This window comes from Aptenodytes patagonicus, chromosome 1 (assembly GCF_965638725.1).
Source record: "Aptenodytes patagonicus chromosome 1, bAptPat1.pri.cur, whole genome shotgun sequence".
Taxonomy (NCBI): Eukaryota; Metazoa; Chordata; class Aves; order Sphenisciformes; family Spheniscidae; genus Aptenodytes; species Aptenodytes patagonicus.
Genome location: NC_134949.1, coordinates 192,844,556 through 192,860,572, shown reverse-complemented (window position 1 = coordinate 192,860,572; position 16,017 = coordinate 192,844,556). Strand labels below are relative to the sequence as shown.

The following is a 16,017-nucleotide window of genomic DNA, read 5'->3' as shown; positions in this document are numbered from 1 at the left end:
TGGGGAAGGCTGTCACATTTAGTTACGGCCAGTAATACTGAAAACAGACATCAGGTGCTGTTCCATGCATATGCGTCAGGAGCTATGATTATGTTTGTGTGTTGATGAGAACATTTAGAATTAAAATAGAAGAGTCGAGGACAGGGAGAGGGAAGAAAAAAATCTCACTGAAACTTCTTGACATTTTCAGACATGTTGTCATTGCTCCTGCAAGATACAAAATGAGAAAAACAATATTCTAGACAATAAACGATCTGTATCTAACAGATTTGTTCACCTCTCCTTACCGGCTGATACGGAGGCATTTATTTATTTTTGCAGCGGATCAAAAGAAGTTCTCATGGTGAAGTTCAATCATTATTTATTCTGCAGCTTCCTCCTTTCTTGTGGTCTTCCTCTGTTTTTCTTTCTGCTAATAAAAGTGGCTACAAACAATCCTTTTTGAAGACAGTAGTGACATAGATGGAAAGCGAGGATAAAAAGTAGGGAACAAGAAGATACGAGGGCATGACGTCAAGAGCACGAGCAGGATGAACAACAATAGACGTAAGGCAGAAAGGAGTACTGTCGAGTATGTGACTAGGTAGAACTCACAGCCCGAAAAGACAAGGACCTGGCCCTGCAGCTGACGTCAATTCTCTTTTGCCCAAGCACCTGCACATATGATCAACCCTACTGTCCGCACACATCCCCATCAAGCACTGGTTATTTAGTCCCACGCTTGTTTGTATAGCAAGACATGACTTAGAGGCAAAAGATGTTTCAGATCAGGCTTGAATCTGTTTTGTGAGGAATACAGGCAAAATAACCAAAGGCTAAAAGTCCTCCTGTGCCCTCCCTATTATTTCTCCTAAAGATGGTCAAGCAATCTCACAGCTGTCTGGGACAGGGTCACTTCATCACGAAGAAAGAGCACACATGTAGCACATGAAGCTGGACAATAAGGCTTGAGTTGTTCCATGGCCTTGCTGCCACAAAATGGGGAATGACCTGTCCTACTTCTTCCTTCTCATACTCCTGGCATAGATCTCTTGCACGTCTTTTGTAGCGGGTTTGTCTCATCTTCTGCTGAGCCAATTCAACACGTTAGAACAGCAGAAAACTAATCCAGTGAGAAAGAGAGTAGTTTTCTGTTGGACTGAGTTGAATGGATTCAGCTCGGGTAGGTAAGCTCCAGAGCTGATAAAAGGAGAGAGCGGATGGGGATGTGGGTACGTGAAGAGAACGACGGCTTCCCTGTAGTGATACAAGAGTTTATCCCTGGCCTTCTCTTTAATTGTTATTTTACACTCAAATATACCATTTTCAGAATAATTTCTAGGCACGCTGAAGAAATGTTTTCATAAACTTCCCTTCTTTACAGCCATGTGTTTGGGAATCTTCTTTCCTTAAGAAAACCTGGGCTTAAAAATTCTTGGTCATGTTTACTGCTCCATAGACAAGTCTCTTAACATTTCTTCCAGTAAATACTTACGTTTTCTACTGCAGCTCCTTCTTTCTCCTAAGCAGCCTGTGATTCCATTGAATGCAGCTGAGATTCAGCTTGTGAATTTTAATCTTCTGCATAAACCATTAGCTTATACATGAGGGAATAAAGATTGATTTTTATGCCTATCGGTTCTATGTTATAGACCATGTAGCGATGCGTCTCCATAAATATTCTTGAAGGACCCCAACATGCTCCCACTGAATTGGATGCATTTTTGCCATTGATGCCAACAGGATTAGCCCACATCTGGCAAAATGAAGAGGTCACTTTTAAGCGCAGTGCCCTGAAACACTGCAGACTGACACGTCAGGCTACTCTTGTTTATCGGTGGAAACATCCAATGCAACTTGTAATGTAAACCTCAACTACTGAATCCCTCCCTTCTTCTAGGCAGCCGTCCAAGGTGTATTTAAAGTGAATTTCTTCTTGATTGTTCGACACGGTGTCTCCAGATCCTCCTCAGCTGGTGATGCAATGTTTACAGTGGTTCCTACTGCATTTTTAACCTCACAAACTTGTGAGCCACATAACTATTTAAACCAACAAATCCTGCCCGTAAATATGCTTCAGGGAAAGACTTTTAAAATGTTAGCAGGTAGTCTGATATAGCCAAGTTGCAAGGCTCACAAAGTACTAGTTTTCTAAGTGAAACATGGAGTAATTTGGGTCACAAAACCTTGTGTAGCTACACCGAAGAGAATCCTAGGACTGTTTTACACAGGCATTGGTGCTGCAGGTTGACTAATCTAGTGGTTTTCAAACCATGGCCCAGACATGGCTACAGATCCATGAACAACTTCTGAGGCATTCATGTAAGACAGGAAAAAAAAGAAAGGCAAATTTACTGGAAGTAGGTTAAAATTCACAGTACTTATGCAGCCCCATATGCGCACATGCAGAAGGAGAGAATTTGCAAGTCAGAAATGGTGGAAAAGTTCTGGTCTAATCAATCATTTCTTTTCACTACTTCAGAGATCAAGAGTACCCCAAAATAGCAATCCTCTTGAGTAAGCACCATGTTCCCACAGTTAAAAGGAGGCGTTTTGTGAAATCTCATCCCGTCTTCTCACTGGTATTGGTGCTAGACAAAAGCTAGAGTGATAGATCCCTGCCCATGGAAGCAGCCTAGAGTTTTGAACATACAATTTCCAGGTCTCTTCTAATATTTTTCAGTCTGTGAAAATAATAATTCTTTACAACAGTAACAGTACCAAGTGGCTAAAGCAGTGCTTCATTTAAAACCCGGGAATGACAAATATAAGCCCATCATCGACAAACTTCTAGATGAAGGAAAGCAAGGGAATGCAACAGACAGCTGTGGAGAAGAAAAATGAAAGCTGCCGGAGGATGAAAAAGCACAGGTGCCAGCCAGACTGACACGCGGAGAAACCCAACTCCTGGAGCCACAGAGCAGGAATAGACCAAACATCATCGGTATAACTTGCCTCCCAGTTCAGTGCATCACAACCCTGCCCTCGGGATGCTCTTTTGGACGGTGAGGCGGTGGTTAACACTCCAGTCTATTTTATCCTTCACGCTGCAAATGGAATTGCCTATGTGAGTGAATTGCTAAACTTGTTCTGTAATGAGGACAGCCGCCTAATTAAAACTTGGCTGAGATGAGCCATGCATTTTACATAGGCTACCTAACTACCATCGGAGGCGTAACAACCTGCATTTGCTGCCAGCCAGGCTAAATACAAGCCTGTGACCAAGCTCAATCCACGACATCAGTGGGAAGAGCGTGTGACTCACAGCAATACAATTAATCTTGAAAAACTGCAAAAAAACCCCAAACTTTTGCCAGAGATCTTTCACAGGATTTTTCTTCCTCTTCTCCCAACCTTTTCTGTAGACCTTAAACCTGAAGCTGAACTTACTACAAACTGATGCAATTCATTTTGTTTTTCTCTCTCACTCTGATTGATGCACAGTGGATACAAACCCATGGACAAGCTCACTGCCACCCGTGACTGTGGCCTTGCGAGCAAAGCGTACATCTTCTTGCTGAATTCTGCCAAAACCTAAACTCACTTTCTCCAACCCATTACACTTCTAAATTTTCTGCTTGTCAAATTAACCTCCTAAATGCGAACACAATATAGCCCGTGCAGTTTTCTCTTCCTCTGTCTTTCAGTCATGAAGCAGAAGCTCTTGGAGTTTTGAATGGATATATTTAAATAAGTTATTTACTCTGAAACGTGTTTATGGCAGTTTAAATGTAATCACTATTGTTGCAGCTGGACTAAAAGTCATTGAAACTGATAGGTGTAATTGTAACCTATATTGACATCGCTGGAAGGGACAGTTTAGTGTGAGCTTCTGTCCACAGCAGAGAGATAGGCAAAACCACTCAAGAATTTGAAAGTTCTGGGTCAGGGGAATTTGGCTGAGTATTGCATGGGAAAGGGAAAGGAGTTCAGGTACGGAGAGGGATGGCAGTAAGTAAATAAGAGATAAAGAAGTTTCAAAATAACTCAATCAGATTCTGTTTGGTGCCTTTTTGAGAGAAGATGAAAGGAATAGTGTCGCTTAACGAAAGGTATGTTTATATTATCAGTCTGACTTGGGGCAATAGTAATTTTGATGCAGATCTGCTATTGTCTCCAGCTGCCTTCTGGTGGTTTCAGTTTCTAAGCATTTTTCTTGTGCATGAGCTGATTTCTCTTTCCGAGGAAACTTAACTGGAAGACCAGACCAAATGTACTCTAACTCTACATGAGACATACTGGTCCCAACCAAAGGCTTGGACCTAAAAACACGGAGATGGTCTTCACTTGTTTGATTCTTCTGTACTGAGGAAAGTACTGTCTGCATGTTCTCGGTACAGAACTGCTGGAGGTACCTAGTACCACCTCCTTTTCTTCTTCACATTGGTGTAACTTAAGATACATTTTAGCTGTTTGGGTCAAAAGAGACAACTGCTGACAACCTAATTCCTGGTCACAGTTGCAGAAACACTTCTAATATCAAGCTGCATGACAAGACCTTTTCTTATTTCCTCATCGGTCACCATGTTTTTCCAATGATGCCTATGTTTGTTTTGCTAGTACAAAACACTGGTGATATCCTGAAAACAGAATGTCTACGAGCAAAGAAAAATGGATGGAGTGTGTTATAAAACCAAACGCAAGAGATACTGAACTTTATTACATATTACAGCCAGGTTTCGGGGAACCTTCAATCTTGAGTTCACTAAAAGTCACAGCAAAAGTTCATGTCCATCAGAAAATCCTCAAAATCCAACTGCACAGAGCATGCACTGACCGTAAAGTATATAGGCAGTACATCATAGAATCATAGAATATCTCAAGTTGGATGAGACCCATAAGGATCATCGAGTCCAACTCCCTGCTCCTCGCAGGACTACCTAAAACTAAACCATATGACTAAGAGTGTCATTCAGACGCTCCTTGAACTCTGACAGGCTTGGTGCCGTGACCGCTTCCCTGGGGAGCCTGTTCCAGTGACTGACCACCCTCTCAGTGAAGAACCTTTTCCTAATGTCCAACCTGAACTTCCCCTGGTGCAGCTTCATTCCATTTCCTTGTGTCCTGTTGCTGGTCACCAGAAAGAGGAGATCAGCACCTCCCCTTCCGCTGCTCCCCTTGAGGAAGTTGTAGACTGCGATGAGGTGACCCCTCAGCCTTCTCTTCTCCAAGCTGAACAAGCCGAGTGACCTCAGCCACTCCTCGTAAGTCTTGCCCTTGAGACCTTTCACAATCTTGGTCGCCCTCCTCTGATAATAGATATCCACAGATAATGCTACAGTGGTAGTGGACAGATATAAGAAGTTCTTTTTTAGAGTGAGATCACTTCAGATGCAGGAGAAACCAACCAAAACACTGCTTGAAAGCTGTACTAGTCTTTCTGGATCTTAACGCAAGGAGATGGATGCTGTCTGGTAGTTTTTTCCCCTGTAGTGCAAAGGAGCAACCAGAGAACAAGCAGAGAGAAGTGGTCAAAAAGCCAAGACAGCAAGAGAAATGTAAGCAAAGGGGTCATGGCAGTAAACCAGGAGGGGGAGAGAGCCTGGCGGCTGGAGTGCTGTGTGGCAATTGGAAGTGAAGAAATTGCCCCCTTTTGACTCTATTTTCAGGAAAACAAGGCTGTGCATGTACCCTCTGCATGGGCAGATTGCACACGAGACTCTGCACAAGACCGAGTGAAGGCAAGGGTTTGTTCTTCTTCCATTAAGTTCTCCCCCAGCAGAAGTCATCCAAAAGAGTCCAGTGGCCATAAATGTCAGTTTAAAAGGGTAATGTGAAAAAAATGGAAAAAAGCATACATATGAATGCAACGGAACAACTTTATTTTCTGTGTCATTAGGTTGCGGGCTCTAGCTCAGGGCAAACCACTGTTTCTACCTCTACTTGATGCTACTGCCACCACAGTGGGGTTGGCGTAAATTGATGTGCTGGATCATGAACTGGAGAAGTTGAGTTCTCTACCTTTCTGCCAGTTTTGCTTCAAAACCTTTCATGACTACCGCTCCATCAAGAAACTTGTACCATTTCAAATGCAACCAAGAAACAGTTGTTGTTTTCCACGTACTTTTGCTCTGAATTGTTGAGAAATTGAGGAGTTAAGGCGGTTAAAATTACCAAAAAAATGGTAATTTTGTCAAGAGGAGAAAGAATGTTGACTCAACAGTGGACGATTATATACAAGAAACAAATGGGAATTTAAGGCTTAAGGTCCTGTATTTCATGAAAAATATCTGACACACAAACCACATTGGAAATAAATTTTAATTCTTGTGAAGTGAAACGTGTAAATGAGCTCTTAGGTATTAAAATACTGAGACATCTCTCCTAGTTCATCTCCTCCATAAGAAAAATAAAAGGCAATGAAATTTTCAGGCAGATGTATTTTACCTCAATGCTATTTACCCCGACTAAAAATTACGCATTTTATACTGTTTCTATTATGATATTTCACACAGTCACATACACATAGCCTGTTTGGCTTAGTCATCTTATACTTCACATCCAGCGTTGTTTGGGGACTGTCTGTTTCCAGAGCCTTAACCCTGGCCAAGAAATATAGGCTCTAAATTGAAGTAATTAATAATTACAATGATAATAAAATATACTTGTAGCCAAAATACCTGGCCAAAAAAATACTAAACATAACCAAAGAAAGAAAAATGTTCCTTGCTCAAGAAGAATTCTTAATAGATTTTCCTGGGAACACTGAATATCCTCTGGGCTTTGTGGTGGTGTTTTATTTTTTTTTTCTTTTTAAAATTTTACATGGGTTTCCATTTTGTCTGTTTTACTTGCCCTTGTGACTAGACCAATGCTTTGGTTTTTCCATGGTCCAGAAGCATCTTTCTCTCGTATTGCACCAATTTCAAGGTAACTCAGACCAGTCCAGCCACAAGAATAGGGCAAGTCAGGAATGGCAGGGGATGCAGGATGTCATTCCCATCCATCCTACTGAAGCAAGCTACTAAAGCAGGCTGAAAAAATCAAGTCTTCCTCTCCCTTCCATGCTCTGTTGGCATTAAGGCAGTAGGAGGCAAAAGGAGAAGCCAAGACCGCTTGTTTGCTGAAGGCATGTGGTTGCATATGTTAGAACAGAAGTGGAGCTCTTCATTTATTTGTGTTGCAGTAATGCCAATCACGGACCGGGACCCCATCGAGTCAGTCGCCATACAAATGTGGAACAAAAGCAGTAATCCGTGCGCTTTGGTTAGCCACTAAATCACCCTCCTTTAAAGGACGGGGATTTGCATATTTATGGTTGGGAAATAACCATGCCTTAGTCCGTTGGAGCCTCTCTTGTTACGAGTGCACAGGGGGTTGTGTAGATGAGAAGAAAAGAATCAGTGTTACAGTCAGTGACCACGCACCGCATCCAGCTCTTTCCTCTGACTGAGACAACTGATTTCAATTTAAGAATAATTATTAAAGGCCCTGGGATTTTTCCATTTTTCTCCGCCTCAAATCATTTTTGTGACAAGCCATAGCAGCATCCTGTCTTCCTTACAAATGAAAGTTAAGTAAACCATGCTCTAATTCTCCCAGCCAGAGGGAGGATCTGTGACAGCAACTTCTTCCATATGCTCATTTTCTATTTCCAACTTCTATTTCATAAATAACAGGCTTTCAGAATTGCCCACTCCATACTGCCCAGCACTGATTTGCTAGTTGTATTTCTACAGCAGAGGATTTGCATACAAAACTAGAGTCAGAGCATTTACACAAGAGGACAGCAGTTTAAAAAAATAACGGAACATAAAATACCACTGAAAAACGCAGGCTTTGCCACTGTAGACACTTAAAAACCTAGCTCTGCACATCCAGGTTTATCCTGCCATGGTATTGAAAAACATGTGTTATGCTGTTTTATCCAGGGTTACTTAGGCCATGAGTCTTCCTGAAAGCACACCTCAAAGAGCACACACCACCTTAATACTTACCTGGCATTGTGCTGGGCTTAGCACTTCACACAGACATGAATTTCCTGTTGTTACAGCAAGTTTACAAGCCTTCAGCAAGTAGGAGGAGACAACAGAGGGAAAGAGCTGGTCAGCAGAGATAGAAATAGCTTATGGAGAAAAAAAGGTAGTCAGACCTCCATAGCCACATTGTGTCCTGGTAGGTCACGTACCTGGTCAGGCCAGCGTGGCCACCAGCCACTGTGGTCCTCATTCCTCAGGAAGGCCAGGGCTTCTGTCAAGATAGGCAACACTGATGAGAGGTTGTCTAATAGTAAAGAGCCAAATGCAGAGGCAATCTTCTTTTGATCAATTATTTGTTGCTGCCATTTCCCCAATGCTCCCCCGCCTTCCCCTTCTGCTCCTCAGAGACGGCCGCTATTGTGAGATTGTCCATGAAACGTGTTAGGAAGAACCATGCATGGCCATAGCCAGGTTCTGTTTGAGCAAACCCAGAAGGAACACAGTTTCTTCCAGAAAAACATACTTCCTATGTTGGGAGGAAATTGAGAGGAATTGATACCTTCCAAGAATGGAAGGCCATGAACAAAACATTCATAGCCTGATACAACTGTGTGTGGGCTGCTCCTCAAATATTTGATTAGACATCGCTGTCTTTTCACTGTCTATCTACACGTAATTGGTAGATAACCAGCCTACATTTGCCGGGTTAGGTTCCTGCTAAGCTGTTGATTTGAATCTGTTCACAGAAGCGAACAGCAAATGAAGCAGGGAGAGAGGCTGGAGAAGTACAGCGGGGAGAAGACAAAAAACTTTTAGCAACAAATTGTCGGATAAGCTCAAGAAATCCTGTGGAGCTACATCTTTCAGCGCAACGTGTTACAGTCTGGGTGGCACATCAGGAGCAAAAAGGATATCAGCCTTGCAGATCTCAGTATTGCAATAAGTATTTTTAGATGTTTGACATCCTGAGGTGCCCGTAGTTTTGAATTGGATATAGGGGTTCCCTGGCAGCAACCTTTTGATTTTTGAAGAATTCCCTGCTTACTAAAAAGGAAAGTCTCTAGTGAAGCCGTAGGCTCCTGAAGAGAAGATTTACAGCTATTGATGTCACTACAGGCCTGTTTGTTTTTCATTGCCTCTGTGTCACAGAGAAGCACCTTGTGGATATACTTCAGCGTTCACAAATCACACAGCTGAGTGCCGTAGTCCTGAACAGCACAGTAAGGCACCTGCTGACATTTCTACACCGGCTCATGTCCGGATGCTCTGCAGTGCCCCAGCTAACCACTGGTACGTATCCTCACCACCTGGATTAGCACTCTAACCCCTGAGCAAACGAATCATGGTTTCTCCTGTGGATCCCAAAGTAATAAATCTACCCATGGCAAATCTAACTGATTCAGTCCGTTGGTTTGAATTTCCCTAGAAAGACATTTAGACGTGCAGGGAATGTTATTAATAGAAATAAAAGTTCCTCCAACTTCAGGTACTCTCTGAGCTCATTTCATATATAATCAAGTGCGTAGATTAGCTAAAATTGGATTAAACATCTCTAGCGACAGTTAAGAGACTCCTTTGGTGCCTGATGCCTTTTGTGGATCCCCGGATATCTTTTGCACTACTACTTACAGAGCCACGCCTCAAGCAGGTATAGTTCGCTTACATTTATAGATAGGTTTTAGGACAGTTTATTACTTGTGGTATAAACCCTTGTCTTGAAGTAGGACTGATCTGTGCTAGGCACTCTGCACGGGGAACAGGAAGACAGCTCCTGCTCTGGTCCTCGCTTCCTGGTTTGCTTTAAGTTCGACCATTTATCATCTGAAATCAGTCCTGGAAATACCATGTATTTCCTTCTCCCGCCTTACTGCATACCTAAAATACCTCTAGGAACCTCTCAAAACCCGAACCTCCTCTTAAGCGTTAACAGCACGTTCTCAAATATTTTGTCTAGACTTGAAATATGTTTAAGCAGCAAAGTCTGAGTGGTGAACAGACAGTGTATTTAGTCCATGATAAATTAACTGAAGCAAAGGCTAATCTTCAAGGCCAATACATTCTTCTGCCTCTCAACAGCCTGAGGAGAGTAAGGCAGGAGCTGGGTCGACCGACACTTTCCACATATGACACGGGATCCCCCACTAGGCCAGTCTGATTATCTGTGGGCTCAGGTATCCTTTCCCAGTGTCTCCTGTTCTCAGCTGGTATGAAATAAGCTCAAGCAACTATGCTCTCAACTTCAGATCCCCAAATCAATGCCTACAAACAGCTGGGTTATACAAATACGAGTCTAATTCAGCCATTTAAGCACATACAAAACACCGATGACCTCTCTCCACTGCCTGAAAGAAAAAAAGAAGATAGGCATTTTCCTATGCTCTTACTACAAAACCAGAAAACACCTGAAAATAAACAAGACTGCAGCCTTTCATTACTATGAAAATATTCTGGATGCAAGGCTTCCCTCTAGTGGAAAACCCATAAACTGACCACTTTTCATTAACACCTGCAGTTCAGATGTGAAAAAAACAAATGCCAAAAGAACATATAACATTGCTGCTGAAACACTAAGTGGCAAGTGCATTCACACATGAAAACATGCTTACACTTGAATCTTTTGTGTCACACTTAAAGCTTGACCTCTTCCTAGCTGAGGGATTCATTATTTGGGAAGTCTGGAGATACTGGAGCTGAAGAGACATGAGAAACTGCGCCTTCCACCATAATTGCTAATTCTGAAGTAAACTTTTGTTATCCATACGAATATCAGGTACAGGATTTTCCATTAGGGCCTGGGCTTTTGGAACAGGCTTATTCCCTATGATAAGAAGTTTGACAGCCTTGGGGTATGCCTCTCTGCCTGCCCGCTTGTGGGAGCAAGAAAAGGAAAGGGAGGGTACTCGTGTGAGACAGCAGTAGTACTGCAGGACCCTACGTGAGACTGGATGCTGGGTCAGTGGGTTCTCGTGACATTTATGTTGTTAACGCAGTTATTTGGTTTGTGCAGGGATAAGCGCTAGGGATCTATGAAAGAAACCCACAACAAAACAGCTCAAAACAAAAGGTTTTCAAAGACCGACAAAACAAGACAGGTAAGTAAACTTATTTACTGTAATTTATAGCAACCAAAATGAACACATCAATAGTTTCACATCCAGACTATGCAAAGCATTTTGAAGGTTTTGCTAAGACTGGTAATGAGCACATGAAGCCTAACTAACCTATATATACACACCATAGCAGAATACTTAATGTAATCATATAGGTGCTATATGAATGCAGAGACTGAAGAACATCTGTTGTAGACAGCAGCAAATGCACCTAACCCAAGTTCAAGTCAGAATTGTGCCTATGCCTCTTTGTTGTACACATACTCCAGTGGAGCTCGTTACATACTTAAGAAGGACTGCTGCTACTACCATCATCTTCAGCTCCTCCTAAAACCCTTTCGCAGGCCTCGAGGAAGGGCACAGCCACAGCTACGGCAGATCTGGGCCGAGATGCCCAGACACGTAGGCAGCTTCTTGTGTCAAAGGAGGTGCAGCACTTTTGATACCCAGCTAATCAGTGTGGATAAATCATAAGCCATGATAGCTCATGGTTCAATCTGCTGGCACTGAATCCCAAGAGGAGGCACGTACGCTACCCAGCGACACGCTTGCATTGCGATCGAAGATGAGCTGGCCTGTCTCAAGATTGCTCCTTCTCCTGCACTAGTTCTGGCCATCATCTGATGAATTCATTAACCACCAGAAATTTGACCAGTCAAAAAAATAAAGTGGAAGGTTTCTGTCAGTTCAGCAAGCTGAACTAGCTCTTCACTAAACGATGCCCTGAACTATCCAGGCACATTGAGATAGGCAAGGTCCTGCATTCTGCAGGCAGCCTTTTGCTAGACTGTTGCTGCATTTGCATGTTTTCCTTCTGCCTGGACAGCAAATCCCATCTTAAGGTAGCTACAGGTCATTAGGGCACACGCTGCGCCATGCCCATCTGCAACAAAGATTAAACAAAGGTTGTGAGAATGCATTGCAAGATTGTGAAGCATTTGAATACGGTATTAATAAAAACAATGGATAAAAAAGTGTAGTGATATATTGATAAAAAACATTTGCTAATCTATTAAATGTGGCCTACATAGAAATGTTAATCTGCCAGAGGAAAACAGTATGATTTCCTTGATCAGTCAAAGGCTTCTTCCTTTTTGTTAAAAAATACAAAACCAAACAAAACAGGGTAAAAATACTCAAGCGCATTACAAGACCTGGAATTTGTTTTGGTCTTTAGCAATTCTTCTAGACTTTTCAGGTTCGACTCAGGAAAGAGTTTCCAAGACTTAGCTATAGCTCCAGTTGTAGATGACCAGGGCTTCACTCCGTGTCTACACTAGTGACTTTTCCTTAGCAGAACCACTGCTACAGTCAAACAAAACTTTACCACTCCTAACCACAAAGACTGTCTCCAGTTGAAATATACTATGTATTAATGGCTTCATTGACAGAGGTCTGCTTGTGGGTGGCCACAGAAGCATCTTAAAGCAACTTACTTGGGGCCTGATGAAATTGCTGCCTTGCTCTTTATGCATTGAGGCCAGGCCAGAGTCACAGAGGAAAGGAGATGTGTAGCATAAGTAGGTCCCTCCTTCCACCTCCCTGTGTGTGAGCGGAATAGATGGTGCTGAAAATAGGAAATAACCCTGGTCTCCGCCATCACGTGTTCTCTCGGCTAACCTCACTTGAGAGAAAATAGCTGGTCTCAGACTTGAGACCTGAAGAGATCAGGTATAGGGTGCGACTGTGCTGGGGTAAAGGAGATCTGAGGCTCTTCAACTTCAGTCACCCCCACAAACTAACTCGATCTGGATTGTCCACAAACTCTTGACGCAGCCAAGCAGTTATTTTGATGCTAATGGACTGATACGAAAAGATAAGCTACCTCCTGGGATGTCACATTTGCTAGAGGAGGAAAAGTTTAGGGATGGGAGAGTGGAACAAGAATGACTATGACTGTCAAAGTGGATTAAATTATTTTTGAGATGACAAATCAGGTCAAACTGCACAGAGGGAAAAAAAGCAAGAAAGCGATGAAGAAAACAAGAACGAAAGAGTATGAAAGAAAGAGTAGAGCTGGGCCAGCAGATATATTTTAAAGTTTAAACATGTAAATGTGAAGTACTGATTCTATGACATGTAAACAGTTAGTATTTATATATTAACTCATTCCAAAGGAAACGTGCTATAACAGGCCTGTTAAGTTTGATGCCTTTTCTAATTGAAGTTACTGAAAGACACCAAATCTTTTCAGAATAAAGAAAAACACCTTTCCTTGACATCTGTTGTTCTCCATTATTTTTGTTACCCTTCCCATACCACCCTACTCGCTCTTTGTCAATAGTCTACAGGATTGCCAAGCATCCATTATCCCAAGCTGTTCACACCTGCAGTGACAGCCCTGAAGAAAACTCAGCAGCTTATGCCTCCAGCAGTTCCAAGAGAAAACCAAACCACACGCTGGGTGAAAGAAGACTCAACTTTTTTATTTTCAGAATTCTCAAAAGAATTCCTACAATTCTTAGTCTAGAAATCAAAACTATTAATCTACTTTCTCAAGGAATAAACTGCTGAAAAGACACCCCAGGTATTTTCGCTCAAGTCTGATTTGAAGTGTCAAGCTAAACAGGTGCCAGAGAACTGGATCAGCAGTCTCATCTACAGTGCCGCAACCTTCTTTTGAAGGCCTGAATTAAATCTCTAGCAATGCAAGTGTCATCACTATAAGAGACAGAAGACCACCGTACCACTTCTCGTCTTCACCTTATGCGGGCTGATAAAGTGCTTCTAGGGTACTGCCGAGCCAAAACAATACCATAATGGTCAGCTACCTCTCCCTGCTCGAGACATCTTTGAGCAAGTTGTTCCACAGCAAACGGCACATGGTGAATACAGAAGACAAAAACATCTTGCCATATATACAGTAACACAGTACCCTGAGAAATAGAGAGCTACATGTCTCGCTGTGCTGAATAGTTTGGGGTTTTTTTTTCCTTAACTACTTACAGAATTCACGTTAAACCAGTGAATGTTGCAACTGAATGGAAAACACCTAATGAATGCGATGGGCTGAAGTTTGATGTCCATAAATACACAAAAATTCCAAACCAAAGGCAAGTGTGTACAAAATAATTTATTACAGCATAACATATGTTGGCAATATTTTACAGTGAGTTTTCCATTCAACAAGTTTGAATCTAAACAGATGACACACAAAGGAGAATTTTAATTAGAACAGTTTATTTGTCTTAATAAAATCCCCTCTTCGTGAACTTATATTTGCCTTTAAGGGGCTAGTTAATATTACTGAAATTATTTACATTGCAGTGAAATAAAAACAAACCAAGATTGAATGATTCCATTACAGTTTCCAGAAAACTGATTTTCTGTACAAGCCACAGTATAGTTATGTTTTGATAGCAGTTCTTATAGAATGTAAAGCTGTCATATGCCATTTTGTCCAGCAACACTATGCTTTAAATAGGTATATTAGATTCAGACTTCCATTTTGATGTGTTGTGTATTTAACAGTTAATGCACCAGAATACAAAGTAAGAAAAAGGTTCATTATGATTTGTAGTCAGCCTCTTTGTGCTCCCTTAAATACTTTTTAAATGTAAAACATACTCCTCATACTATTTGCTTTGCAGCACCTAAAGCAGTAGTATTTAGGCATGAGAAGTACTGGAGTATTGGCCATAAGTGGACAACTAAGACTTTTAAATGGAGGCAATACAGTAAACTTACCAGTGAATTTCTATGGTGTAGAGAAGAACTGTATTCCCCATTACTGTACCTTCTGCATTTGCCCAAAATTGGAGCAGCTTTTTCAACTTAAGTGTCAATAGGTGAATAGATGGGGAGAAACCAGAAGGACGAGGAGGAAGGGGAAGATGGAACAAAGGACAAAAAACAGTATCAAATTTATTTTGTTTTCACAGGGAATTGCTTCAGGATACTCAAACTTAAAAATGTTAAACTGACCATAAACTTAAGGAAACAATAGCTGTGGAACACAAGGTAGATAGAATAGTTTTCAAAAAGCCTTAGCTTCTTTACACAAACCTAATCTTCATATCCATCAACACTGGTTCCATGTAAGACACACACCTGACAAAAACATGCAAACCCCCAATGCTTTCATTGTCACTGTGCTTCAAAAGAAACCAAACTGACCAAAGACTAAAAAAAAAAAGCCCAGAAAAAACCCTAAAGAACAGTAAAAGACGAAGAGGGCAATTCAAGCAGCACTTCAGTCTTAATCTGCTAAAAACGCTCAAATGATAATTTATTAACAAGATATGATCACATTTATCTGTATATGTAATGACACTTACGTGAAAGCAGTCTTTAACATCCATATTTTTTGTGAGGGAGGGCTGATGGATTATTAAAAGACTTAAAACTGTACAAGTATAAACATGAAAAATGCTGATTAAGGATAATGTTTACATAAATATTGGCAGTTCTTGTGGGGAGGAAAAAAAATAACTAATAGCATACTCCATTTCATTTAATTATCCAAATATTTTGTTTTATACCTGTTAAAGATATTAAAATACAACCTGGAAAAGTAACCCTGATCTGTATCCAGCCAGCATGTAATGAGAGTCAGAGTTTTGTATGCATGTGTGCATGTAGGTATACACACACACACGGGCTTGCACACACTACTTCAAATTTCATTAGACAGCAAATCATGGTTAATGGCTGTATGATTCACAGATGCAATGCTGCTATCGTCCTCGTTTGTGGCAGGCATAAAGGCAGACGTAAAAGGAAACAGTTTATGACATGCTGCTTGATATTCTTCACATTGAGTGTGGCAGCTTCCAAAACTGCCATCAAGCAGTGCCTCAAAAACCTTTGTTAATGTCTAAAGAAACAAAAGTAACAGTTAATAAATGTGATTGACAATTGTTTTATTACTAAAAAGATGTACTGTTAAACAATACTAATCTGAGCAAACACAGGTCCTCTGTTGGTATTCAGGTATCTTATAGTCACTCAGAGGAAAAAATTCAAAACCTTGTTCAAATAATATTAATTTATCATGATATATGAAACAT

The 16,017-nt window shown here is 41.3% G+C and overlaps 1 protein-coding gene across 1 annotated transcript in view; it reads right to left on the bottom strand.

Annotated features, from left to right (window-relative positions):
• Positions 1–14,062: 14,062 nt before the first annotated feature.
• NAA16 (N-alpha-acetyltransferase 16, NatA auxiliary subunit) overlaps positions 14,063–16,017 on the bottom strand; it is a 79,287-nt gene continuing 77,332 nt past the window's right edge. Inside the window, exon 20 of the mRNA XM_076363324.1 lies at positions 14,063–15,824. Within this exon, the coding sequence (XP_076219439.1) occupies positions 15,624–15,824 (201 nt within the window). The 3' untranslated portion in view covers positions 14,063–15,623. The remainder of the gene's footprint in view (positions 15,825–16,017) is intronic.